Genomic DNA, 12606 nt, shown 5'->3' with positions numbered 1-12606 from the left:
TAGAAATTTGCAATATGTTTCTTTATATAATTGGATACTTATATAGGGTTGGTGGGTAGTTGGACTGTCGGCCATTTACATAATAATGCCCCCACGAACATGTGTTGCATTTGCATAATAATAATAATAATAGACCAAAATTAATTGGTATAATTCATGAGAACATTATAAACCTCGACAAATAATGTATGTAAACATAAAAAATTGTTTTTATGAAGATAATTTCAAGAAAGCAAAACTTGTGTGAGACAGTTTTACGGGTCGTATTTGTGAGACCGATCTCTTATTTAGGTCATCCATGAAAAAGAATTATTACTTTTTATGCTAAGGCTATGTTTGATGGGTGATAAGCAAAGGATGGATTGTTAATCCTATGTTTGTCTCATTTTTTATGGGCCCAGTTAATCAAGAAGCCCGTTTTAAAAAAACCTTACTTGATTGGAAAGAATTCCTTTTGTTTTGCTAGGATTGACAATCTATCTCCTAAAATATAACCTAAATTACAAATTTACCCCTTTTTTATTTATGGTAACCCCACACGGCAAGAACAAATCAAACTTGTGAAGATTGCGAAACCCCTTTTCTATTTTTTTCTACAATTTGTTAGTTTTTATTATATTAATTAATTATTTACGATTCTTTATATTTTTTATTTGAATTCAAAAGTTTCATTCCCAATTCATGTGTAGGAATTCAAACTTCCACCGGAGATCGATCGAACTCGTCTCTCTTTTTATTTATATCACTACACCACTAGCGATATCGACTAATGCGCGATATATTTTTTTTTAGTAACAAGGCTCCTCAAATCAAGTTAAAAATTTGGATTCCTAGATCTAATTTCTCTTTGGCTAAACTGAGTGAATTTGTTATTTAGAAAGATTTTAACAATATATGGACACTCATTGTCAAAGAATTAATTTTTTTTAACATTCTGTATTGGTCGTTCCGTAATTTTTTTAAAAAAAATTATGTTATTGAGCATTAAATTAGTTCAAGAATCTAAATTTTATCAACTAGTTGATATATAAATTGAATTGAAATTCATGAGTTTTGAAGGTTAGAACCTACGTGATTTGGACTCTATTCTTTGATGATTTATATTTTTTTTTAGGGGAAATTGCATATACTACCCCCGTGATATCCCGAGTTGGCGTAAATCCCCTCGTGAAAAATTTATCATTTTAAAACTCCCTGTGTTTTTAAATGGTCAGCACACGCATGCCTACCATGCTTTTAGTCAAACAAAATTTTTAATTGTCCAAAATGTCCCTGCTTAAATAATAAGCTAAATTATTTCATTTTCATTCTTGCTGGGTTGGAATCCGATGAAGCTTTTGCCCTAACCTTCTCGAAACCAAGCATTGGAGCTGGGCGATGATATTGTCAACGAAGTGCTCTTTATGACCTGTGCTGGGTGGTTTTTCATCGATTATCTCAGTAAGTTATTGTTTTTCTGATAAAATGTGTGCTTAAATTTAACTTTTTTCCCTCGGATGAAATGGGAATTCTCTTTGCGACTTGTGTATGGTAGATCTCCTTTGTAAGTTAATGTTTTTTCTTTACAGTATATAGACATCATGGAATCGACAGTTAGGATTGAGTTGTGGCATGGTGGGAAATTTGATGAGCAGCACAAAAACTTCTACAGAGGTGGTAAGAAATTTGTGACTCCAGATGTTGATCTTGATAGGTTTTGCCTCGATGACTTGTTTGATATGTTAAAAGTTGCTGGAGGACAACAAATGAATGTGCATTTTTTCTTTCAATTGCCGAAAAATGCATTTACCACTGAAATGGTGAAAATTGTTGGTGATGCAGAGATCCGTACGATGTGTAATTGCTTTAGGAATCTTAGTGTTATAACATTGTGGTCAGTTGAGAATAATTTCACCCCACTGAAAGATGCAATTATTGGTGTTGGATGTAATCCTAGTGATGATACAGAGGCTGGACCACAACTAATGAATGCAACTGATGATAATGAAGGGGGGACAAGTGACCGATAGATGATAATGATATTGGACTTGATGATGTTTCAATTGGAGATGATGAAGACTCATGAGATGGTAGCTTTCATGAATCTGATGAGGATGTTGATTCAGACTCTTCTACAGAGAATGATGCAGGAGATGATACAAGAAGAAGCCAACCGAAGCCACATAATGAAAAGGCCACAGAGTGTTGGTATAGCGACATTGAGTTAGAGGATGAACTTATTAGTTTGGCAAGTTCTGATGATGATGATTCTTGTCCAAAACATCATGTATTCTCTGAGAGAATGAACATGAAAACGTTTGAACTGGTAGTGGGTATGAAATTCAAAGATGTGCATGAATTTAGAAGTGTTCTTGTTGATTGGACTGTGAGATCTGGGGTGGAGCTGAATGAGAAAAGAAGGGTTACTGCAGTGTGCAAGGCTGGATGTGAATGGAGATTGCATGCCAATTTGGTAATGGGAGGGCCAACATTTCAGATAAAAACCCTTACTGGAAAACATACATGTGTTAGGGCCAGTAGCTCATCAAGGTTGTGTTTGTGGATCAAGAATTAGTTTTTCAGGGCTCATCAAGGTTTGACCCACACATGTTCTAATTGCTTGAGATTGTCTTCATTTTTCAGGGCTCATCAAGAATTCAAAGCAGGGGAAGAAAGACAAATGCATCCAAGAGTCTCAGAACAATTTCTAATCAGGTATTAATATTGTGCATTATTTACAAAACTCATAGAACTTTCATTTTGCAAAACATTTTCAGGGCACAACTCCTAGCGAGAGTCAAAGAGCAGCAACTTCACCTCCAGTATTACAACATCAATCACTGTCTTCAAGCCCATTTCATTCACGGTATACTTAAGTCTCACAACGACATCCATCATCCTCACAGCAAGAACAATCCTCTAGTGCAACAAAACCACCGAAGGCAAGGTCTTGTAGTGGTAATTCTATCACTGCTCGTGCTCGTGCTCATGCTCATGCTAGTGCAAAGGCATGTGAAACTTTAAGTGCAACCGCAAGTGCAAGAACAATTGAAAATGCAACAGCAAGTGCAACAGCAAGTGCAATGGGAAGTGAAAATGTGAGTGCAGTGGCAAATGCATCATGTGGAGGGAAAACTTTGATGTAAAAGATTGATATGCTAACAAAGTTCATTGTGTCGTTTTGTTACTTTTGGAACCAGTGTAACTTTGATTGTAAGGCAAACTTTGATGTCAAAACTTGAAAAGTTGACATTTGCAACATATTTATGTCAATGGTATTTATTTGCATTTCATGTTGCATTCATGCTTTAAAATACTTAAAAAAGATGCAAAATACTAAAATAACAAAGATATAAATAGAAAGACTTAATATTATATTTCAGATTACATTAGAGTTGATTGAACAAAGTTTTCATAATCAACATACATAATTACTGCAGATTGCATTTACCCCAAATTACAAGCAAAGCACAATAACCCCAAATTACAGCAACCTAACACAAGGAACCTTACTACTAAATAACTAGCATCCATTACACAAACTCATCAAAACTTGCATCTGCATTAAGTGTTGGATCGGACTTTAAAAATCTTAAATTGCAGTATCACTTCTTCATTGCGGTTGTCGGGTGAGCTCTCGGTTGCTGGCCTTGGCGTTGAGGTCGATGCATTCCCAGCGTCCATCTCAGACTTCACTTCGGAGGAACCTCCAACATCAACGCCTCCTACAATTTCAGGCAAACACCAGCGGAAATAGCCACATTTTTTAAAATAACAACAATAATACAGACGTCCCTTCGATGGTTTGGTTTCGGTTTGAACAACTCTAATCTCTGCCCTAACATTGCACTTGCACAGTGGAGTTTGGGGATATCTTATATCAACATTTGGATTCATAATTTTGGATGAATCTAGGGTTTTTAAAAGGGGAATATGCAGAAGTCGCGAAATGAAGAAGAAGAGGTCTTCTATTTATATACCGAACGAGGGCATTTTAGACAAAAAAACTCATAAAACAATGACAATTCGCAGCTTTGTGCGCGTGTTGTATAAACCATACTGGCGAGGGGGCGTGAGCTGACCATTTAAAAACACAGGGAGTTTTAAGATGATAAATTTTTCACGAGGGAATTTACGCCAACTCGAGATATCACGGGGGTAGTATATGCAATTTCCTCTTTTTTTTTATTTGCACACACATCACATAATTAACTTTATGATGAAAATAAATAAAATTAAAAAAATAATTAGAAATCAATATTAAAAATTAGATAAAATGCAAAATCATATTAATTTTTATTAAAAAAATAAATTATCAGATAAATATATAATCTATAATCTAAAATTTAATAAAATATTTATTTATTAACAGCCGAACACATGATTTTGAAAAAAACTACTACAAATATCATTTTATATATCAAATTGTCATCAATGCTAGTTTAGGGTATTTTTGTCTCAACAACAAAAAATGTAAAATTTATCATACACATTAAAATCTTACCAAACAAAACATACTTTATCACAACACATTATATATCCTTACCTTGAGTTTTGTAATCAATCCAATAATTATCATATCCTACACACCAAACGTAACCTAAGGCCCAGTTTGGTAAGTGTGATTAAGTTTGGATTGTTAGATAATCTTATGTTTGGTTCCATTTATAAATTTGAGATTGAGTAATTGTAGGACAATTTTTACTGTTTACCTGGGCAAATGTATCCATGCTTTCAGGGTGGATTAGTTTTATCCGAGTGGACTGAAAAAAGAAATGACCATAATAGCCCTTACCGTGAATAAAAAAATTGCAAGTGGGTGAGTCTATTTCTTCCAAAGAAAATCGCTTAGCACGGTTTGTAAAAATCCTTCGCAAATAGCAACGATTGTTTTATAAACCGTCGCTAAATGTCAAATTAGCGACGGTTTCTCAAAAAAGATCGGCGACGGTTTCTCAAAACAAGATCGGCGACGGTTTCTCAAGATCGGCGACGGTTTCATGCACTAATAAACCGTCGCTAAATGTCAAATTAGCGACGGTTTCACAAGATCGGCGATGGTTTCTCAAAAACCGCTGCTATTAGCGACGGGTTTTCAGAAGCCGTCGCTAATTTTCCGGCACGAAGGAGACCGTTTCCGACCGGCCGCCTGCCGCCGCCGCCGCCACTATCGCCGTCGCGAAGGAGAAGGGCAATTTCGTCTCTTCATCAAAAAATTCAAAATTATCCTACACTTAAAAATCGTACCAAACTTAATATTATTTTACACCATATATTACAATCTTACCACAATCATTTTCTTTATCATTTACGTACTAATCATTAGTTTATCCTATCCTTCCAACCAAACGTAGTCTAAGGGTATGTTTGGTGTGGGTGATAAGCAAAGGATAGATTAATAAACCCATGTTTGTCTCATTTTTTGTGGGTTCAACTAATCAAGAAGTTCATGATAAAAAAACCTACTTGCTTGAAAAGATATCTCATTGTTTTGGAGGGATTGACAATCCAATTATATATCCTTACCTTGAGTTTTGACATCAATCCAATTAATTATCATATCCTACACACAAACATAGCCTTAGAGTATTACTTTTTATTGTGAATATGAGTAAGGTTGATCCGTCTCACAGATTAAGATCTGTGAGACGATCTCACATGAAACCCACTCGTTTATTTGATCTCTCTTAACAACATGCTTAGTTGTTTAATTGTTAGTCTTCTTTCTAGTATTTTTCTCCAAAAACGTAAAATTTAAAATAAAAGGCAGGCAACGAGGGCCACCTTCTTTATCAGTTGACGTGATGTGGCCTACAGTTGTCGTCTCGAGAAAAGATCCATGATCTCTATTTTCAAAAAATCTTCTCCAATCCATATCCTCTAAATATTATCAAATACTCTATTTATTTCATTTTCAACCCATATCCTCTAAATATTACCAAATTTATTTCATTTTAAACTCATATCCTCTAAATATTACCAAATACTTTCTTTTTTAAAATATATCTCTTTGTCAATAAATTGTTCATCAGTTCCATTTGATATCTATTATAAATAGTAAATTATAATTAATTCATTAAAAAATTAAAACAACTTTTGATAAACAAAACAATCATAATCGACCAAAACATTATTTTAGTCGACCAAAGCAAAATATGTCGACCAAAGCATCTTGCTTTGGTCCACCAGTGCTCTGGCATACCATGCTAATTGCTATGGTATGCTTTGGTCGACTAAAGCACAACCAAAGCACCATGCTTTGGTTGGTCGACCGAAGCACGATCAAATCTGTTTTGGTCGATCTAAGTGTAGGTATACGATTTCAAGCCCAGTCGATCCATAAAGAGTGATATTTTCTTAATTTTTTTTTTCAAAAGTACTATATTACAATTTTTAAAATATCTATTTTGTAATCATTTCCCACTCCTTTTCAATCTTTTATTCACTGTTACATACTCTATAAACTTTAAATTGGTCATTGAACGTAATTTTATTTTTATTTCTAGATTGCAAATAACATCATATCCCCACTGCTCAAAATCATTGGACTGATTTCGAGATTCCCCATTTTGAATTGTTGCTTTACAAAGTATAAAATAATAATAATTAATTCAATCATAGCCATACAGTATTCAACCGTTGATTCCAGCTCAAATTTCATGTGCGTGTATATATAATTTACACACGCACACACTGACACTGGTACAAAGAGAGTCAATCGAGGTTGTATGCAAGTGTGTTTTCTGGAGGGATTTGGGTTTTTGAATTGGGTGGAAATTTGAGGGAAAGTTTGGAGTTTTTGTGAATGATGGAGGTGGTTCTCAATATATACGACGTGACGAATAGTGGGAATGAGAAAACGGACAATACAATTATGCAGATCAACAAGATTTTCAAAGATGGGATTGGAATCGGCGGCATCTTCCACAGCGCTGTTCAGGTTTCTGAATCACGTTGTATTTGTTTATCTTTTTGGTTAGTTCTTGGTTTGCTTTTTCTGTCACTAGATTATGTGTCAGATTCAGTGTTCTACCTTTCTTTCTGGGTTTCATTTATTTATCTATTTGGGGGATTGTGAGTTTAGTTTGCTATGAAAACTTGAAATTTCTGGTTTCTTCGTTCATTGGTCGCTTCACATAGCTGGATCTTACATGATATCTAACTGTTTTGGTTCATCTTGTGTTCTCTAGCTTCATAAAGACATGGGATTGCTGTTTTATCGGAGTTTTCGTTTTCTTGAAAGGTTTATGGTGATGAGGAATGGTCATTCGGGTTCTGTGAACATGGCACTGGAGTGTTTAGCTGTACATCAACGAAGAATCCTATGTATACATTTCGTGAAAGCATTAAACTTGGCGAGACAACATTCACTATCTTTAAGGTCAATCAGATCCTAAGGGAACTCGGTAGGGAGTGGCCTGGATACTCGTATGATTTGTTATCTAAAAATTGCAATCATTTCTGTGATGAGCTTTGTGAAAGACTCGGTGTGCCAAAGCTTCCAGGTAAATAACTGCAGTTCTTTTACTCTTGTTTGTCTCGCATTCACAACATGTAATTCATAATGTTTAATCCCATGCATCTCTTGGAGATTGTGGTTCATTAATAAGTTTGTCTCTCAGATCAGAACACATGCGGTTCTGCTTATTATTTGGATAGTTTATAAAAAGTGGATTGATAATTGGACTTGAAGTGTTTTTCTACTGGTAGAACATGAAACTTTGAAGATATTTAGTTGGACAATTGGCAATCTCGCTGTTTATTCATACAATCTTTATGCATGGCTTGTCTTCTTCTTATATGACGAAAATAAATTCAATTTTGATCGTTTTACCATGCTAAGCTAATTTTTTTTTATAATGACACCTAAAAAATTCATGACAAGCTTCACTTGTCTAGCTTTAGTATTAGTTGAGTTGATTTCATAATGAATTTATTCTTGTAGATGTGTTAAGTTTTAACTATTCTTTAGATTATATCGTGCATTGGAAGGAACACCTTAAATTGCCTGGCCACTGCATCCCAGATAGATAATCGATGCAGAATTGGATTCAAACACATCCGTGTCATTTTTCTGGGCTATCTACAACACTGCTCTTATCGGTTTTGCAACAGGTTGGGTAAACAGGTTTGCGCATGCAGGGGATACCGCTGTAGAAATAGCTGGAAACACAGCCTATCGAGTAAGATGATCTTTCACTTTGTAGTTTCCTTTGATCGTAATTATACTCTTGACGTTCAGCAAATTCGATAGTAATGGTCATTGTCAGTTGCACTCTTATTGTGCATGCTTTATCTTCAAGAACGTATATTGTTGCTTATGCTTAAAGGTGAAAGCATGGTTGTTTACTACTTCTGTTCTTTTCTAAATATATGCATTTGTGTTTCTATGTGATTAGCACTTGTTTTAGGATACATATTATTATATATACGCATTCTACGCAAATAGACGCTTGCAAAGCCCAAAACTTCAAACCTGTTCAGAACCTGCTGTAATTCTGTACCTCGTTCATTTTCTGTTGCAGTTTAGGCAAGCAAAAGCCGAAATTGTAACTGCTAGCAAGGTGGCATACCGGTTTTTAGCAGGAGTTGCTTCCAACAATCAGATCAACTCTCCAAACTCCCCTGGCAATACTTCCAACCGAGGAAGTCCTAGACTCCAATCTGCCTGGTTCAAGAACCTTATGTCAACTGGTGCCAAACCATCAAGTAGTTTGGATCTGGAAAATCAGGATGGAGTTGTGACACTCCAGAGACAGAGACAAGAAGATTTAAGGTCGAACTCTTGACATGATAATCTGATATTATATTACCTTCAGCGTTGAATTGGACGCCGAGACCAAAAAACTTTGCAATGTATTTTTGTTATAGTTCTCGTGGATTGTTGTATAATGTTAAACATGAATTTGTAAACCACTTTTCCCAAGTGCTGGAATTAACAGTTGTACTTTACTTCCAACATCGATGTCTTCATTTTTAGTCTCGCCGGGTCAATAGTGGGGATGAACGTATTATTTTGGAGTTGTTTCTCTTACATGAATCGAAGTTTGTTCAAAGGCTCGAACAATTGTTATGATTACATTTGCAAATGTTTCTTGTAGGTTACAATCTGAGCGTGAGCGTTTCTAAATTGATATCTGGATTGATATTTTTCTAAATACGTACACACTTTGGTAAATGGTAAAATACAACAATCTTCCTACTGCTCAAATTGTCTAGATTCAAGTAACGGAAATCGAAGCCGAAATTTAGAAGAGTCAATCTTAAAGCGAAATTGTGCATGTTCTTCAATTCTGATGATATGAGAGACACGGAACTATGCAAAACAGATAAAAAGGTCAAAAACATTACAAAAACTTCGACTAAAATCAAACAAAGACAGACCCGAAAATACCAGTTTGAAATCCGAAAGAAATTAAGAAAGTTAAGTCAGATCTATTCAGGGACATATATACATAACACATTATTCAGAACAAAAACCAGCGCAGCGTCACCTCTTGAGATGGTTGTTTATTCACCCTCTGACCATTTTGTTGAAGACACAAGTGTCGACCCGCGCATCATCGGCTATTTTAAGGGATGAAACAGCCTGAGCAGTAAGATAGTCCACAGACAAACCAACAGTGCCCAATCGTTCCTCGCCAAACCATCTAGGGTAAAATTCTCCTACCAAAGGAGAAGATGGCACCATCAAGTTCGAATTTACTCCGTGATTTGACACGGCCCTATTTTTACAAGCATCAGAAACCAAACCAATATTTTCAAGGGAATATTTCGACAAATTGTGATAAGGAAGAAAAGACTGTCTTTCCCTAAAGAGGTTGCCACCATTTACTGAAAGATCCCACAAGTTCCGCCCCTCATCCTCAAGGATTGAGCTTTTTGAATCTTCCGAATCTTCACCAAGTAGGACATGTAGAGCAACCGCCTCAGCTATTGCAGCACCTTCTTCATCAAGCCTATCCTGCTCTTCTTTCTTCTTCTGCTTCTTTTTTTCAAGTTCCAAACGTATGGCAGCAGAAGTAGCCAAAGCCTTTTCCAAGCGCCTCTTTTTCTTCTCTGCCTGCTTAATTCGATCCAATTCGTCTTTCCCTTGTTTCTTTTTGGCTTTCTTAACACCAACTGCAACCTTAGGACACTCCATCATAACCAGTAGCACCGAACTCTGATACTACGATTTTCCTGTGCACTCAACTTATTATTCTAAGTTCCCTGATTGTTTCCCAGGACAAACATCCCTATAATGTACACATTATCTGGTCAACTCTATGTGCTTCCTTTCTCTTTTGAAACTTGTTAATCAACACTTGAAAAACTAAAAAATTAAAACTTGGGAACTAAAAGGTACTAATATATGAGCTTCTATCTAAACCCACTCGGGTCTGAAGGGATACCGCATTTTACGCACACTACATTCCCAAAAAGAAGTAACAGGAGATAGGAGAAGTGAAAACTTGTAACCAATGATGGATCCGCCTCTCTTCATTCTTCCAAATTTTCCACAACCCTTGCCAACTATGAGAAACGAGTGAAATAAAAGGATGACCCTATAAAAGCTAAGTTAAAATTCCATTCCTTTCTGTTTTGAGTTTAAGAAACTCACATGGCTTTCCCTCCTGCAATAGATATGTATAACTCAGTACCGAAGTGTCTCATCTTACAAAAATCAAAGTTTCAGTAAAATAATTCGAAAACATATTGACACACACCATATAAAAAAAATGGATCAAATAAACGACTAAAAGGAACAACAAATAAACACATTGCAACGTAATATCAGTTGCACCTCCATCATTAATTAACAAGCTGCCATGACAAATGCAAGAACCCAAAAAAATTAGCACAACAGAATTATCAAGATCACCAGGAAATCAAAGGATAGAAACAATCAAAGTAGCAAATCCTCTAAATAAAATCTTCAAGAAAATAAAAAAAAAAAGGAAGTCTACGAATCAAAGCTATAACTAGAACGATTAGTCCCACTGTCAATTCTTGTGCATAATAAAATAACCCAATTTTAATAACCAAATTCTGAAACAACAAAGAAACTGGAAGAAGTAAATAATTTCAATAGCATCAGTGTAATTTCAACACAAAAACAGATTACCCCTAAATCGCAGATCCCATTAAAAGAATTGAAACATTGCATAAATCTTAAAAGACTCGAGCTTCCATCATAAAACGCCTAAATCTTAAAAGACTCGAGCTGCCATCATAAAAATGCACCTTTACTTTAATCCAAGATCAATAATCCAAAATCCCTATAACACACACATGATCCACTTAACCACACTCCAAACTCCAAATTCTGGCAACCAAAATTCATTTTCATGCTTTAATCAACAACCATATAAAAAAACCCAGATCAAAATTCAACCAAAACAACTAGATCAATCCATGAACATCAAAAGCCCACAAATTTAAGAGTTGATTAACCAAACCTGTTGAGACTCAGTAAAGAAAAAGAGCAAACAACCCTTTTACAATAAATAGAAACCGGTGGGGTTGGATCTTGAATTTTAGAGCGGATTAGATCTATAAATCAATGGCTGTGTGCTTGAGACATGGGATGGGTAAAATAACTGATCACATGAGATTGGCAGAGGGAAGAGACGGAGGTGAGTAGGAGAGGGAAGGGTAAAAGTGGAAATTCATGAGGGGTGGAGACATGTGTCCATCGAAAGGTTCGGTCATTCGATTTAGCCGGCCCCCACTGTTTGGATAATTCTATAGATTATTGTGAGATTGGAGGGCGTATCAACCGTCGATCGATCTCGTCGATTAATCCACGGTGTAGATCTCACGTTTAGATAACTATCTAGATTATGTTTGAAATTTTGAATTTTGATTTCATTTCTCATTTAAAATTTAGAATAAACCAAAATCATATAAAAAATTATATTTAATTTTTTATTTTATTTTTAAAAAATAAAATTTGTTATTGCGTGTTACGTTAGAGATGAGGAATTTTTATATGAAATAAGATTTTACGTTCAATAATTTTTCTATCAAATATAATTTTTGTTATTGAACAAAAGACGGTTTCACGAATCTTTATCTGTAAGAAGGGTCCACCCTGCCGATAATCAGAATAAAATGTAATACTCTTAGCATAAAAAGTAATATTTTTTCATGGATGACTCAAATAAGAGATCTGTCTCACAAAATACGACTCGTGAGACCGTCTCACGCAATTTTTTGCCTTTGTCATATTAAGTTAATATTTGAGTTATTACTTTCTAACTAAGGTGATAGCCCGTGAGACCGTCTCATACAAGTTTTTGTGGGTCTCATGTGAGATCGTCTCACGGATCCTAATCTGTGACACGGTTCAACCCTACCCATATTCACAATAAAAAATAATACTCTTAGCATAAAAAATAAAATTTTTTACATGGATGACTCAAATAAGAGATCCGTCTCACAAATACGACACGTGATACTGTCTGACACAAGTTTTTGTTTTTTTGGTAATAACTTATTCAAAAGGATCTGACCAGCTATAATGACCCAATCGTTATCGGGTTGTGTAAGCCTTCTTCAGTATTACCTTTTGCTTGTTTTGGTCATGCGAGGATAAAGCCCAGATTTCAAAAACTGACTGGTTTGGATTTAAGGTTGAAGTAC

At 35.3% G+C, this 12606-nt stretch overlaps 2 protein-coding genes across 2 annotated transcripts; one reads left to right on the top strand and one right to left on the bottom strand.

Annotated features, from left to right (window-relative positions):
• Positions 1–6488: 6488 nt before the first annotated feature.
• On the top strand, positions 6489–9705 carry LOC140841031 (uncharacterized). Its single transcript, XM_073208191.1, has 4 exons — positions 6489–6919; positions 7223–7484; positions 8095–8162; positions 8505–9705. Exons 1-4 carry the CDS (start codon positions 6785–6787, stop codon positions 8766–8768), a joined length of 729 nt encoding a protein of 242 aa, XP_073064292.1. The 5' UTR covers positions 6489–6784; the 3' UTR covers positions 8769–9705.
• LOC140841032 (uncharacterized) lies at positions 9206–11650 on the bottom strand. Its single transcript, XM_073208193.1, has 2 exons — positions 11421–11650; positions 9206–10595 (listed from the first exon to the last, which is right to left on the bottom strand). The coding sequence occupies exon 2, from the start codon at positions 10124–10126 to the stop codon at positions 9494–9496; it is 633 nt and encodes a 210-aa protein (XP_073064294.1). The 5' UTR covers positions 10127–10595; positions 11421–11650; the 3' UTR covers positions 9206–9493.
• Positions 11651–12606: the final 956 nt, after the last annotated feature.

Source organism: Primulina eburnea, chromosome 9, assembly GCF_022965805.1.
Source record: "Primulina eburnea isolate SZY01 chromosome 9, ASM2296580v1, whole genome shotgun sequence".
NCBI lineage: Eukaryota > Viridiplantae > Streptophyta > Magnoliopsida > Lamiales > Gesneriaceae > Primulina > Primulina eburnea.
The sequence above is the reverse complement of the archived record's forward strand: the minus strand, read 5'-3'. Positions and strand labels throughout refer to the sequence as shown.

What these genes read in the sequence shown, in the direction of transcription:
- LOC140841032 (XM_073208193.1), bottom strand. Translation starts at nt 10,126, where the DNA reads ATGATGGAGTGTCCTAAGGTTGCAGTTGGTGTTAAGAAAGCCAAAAAG.
- LOC140841031 (XM_073208191.1), top strand. Translation starts at nt 6,785, where the DNA reads ATGATGGAGGTGGTTCTCAATATATACGACGTGACGAATAGTGGGAAT. An exon ending in TCTTCCACAGCGCTGTTCAG is followed by an intron (nt 6,920 to 7,222) that starts GTTTCTGAATCA and finishes TTTTCTTGAAAG; the next exon opens with GTTTATGGTGATGAGGAATG. An exon ending in CGGTGTGCCAAAGCTTCCAG is followed by an intron (nt 7,485 to 8,094) that starts GTAAATAACTGC and finishes GTTTTGCAACAG; the next exon opens with GTTGGGTAAACAGGTTTGCG.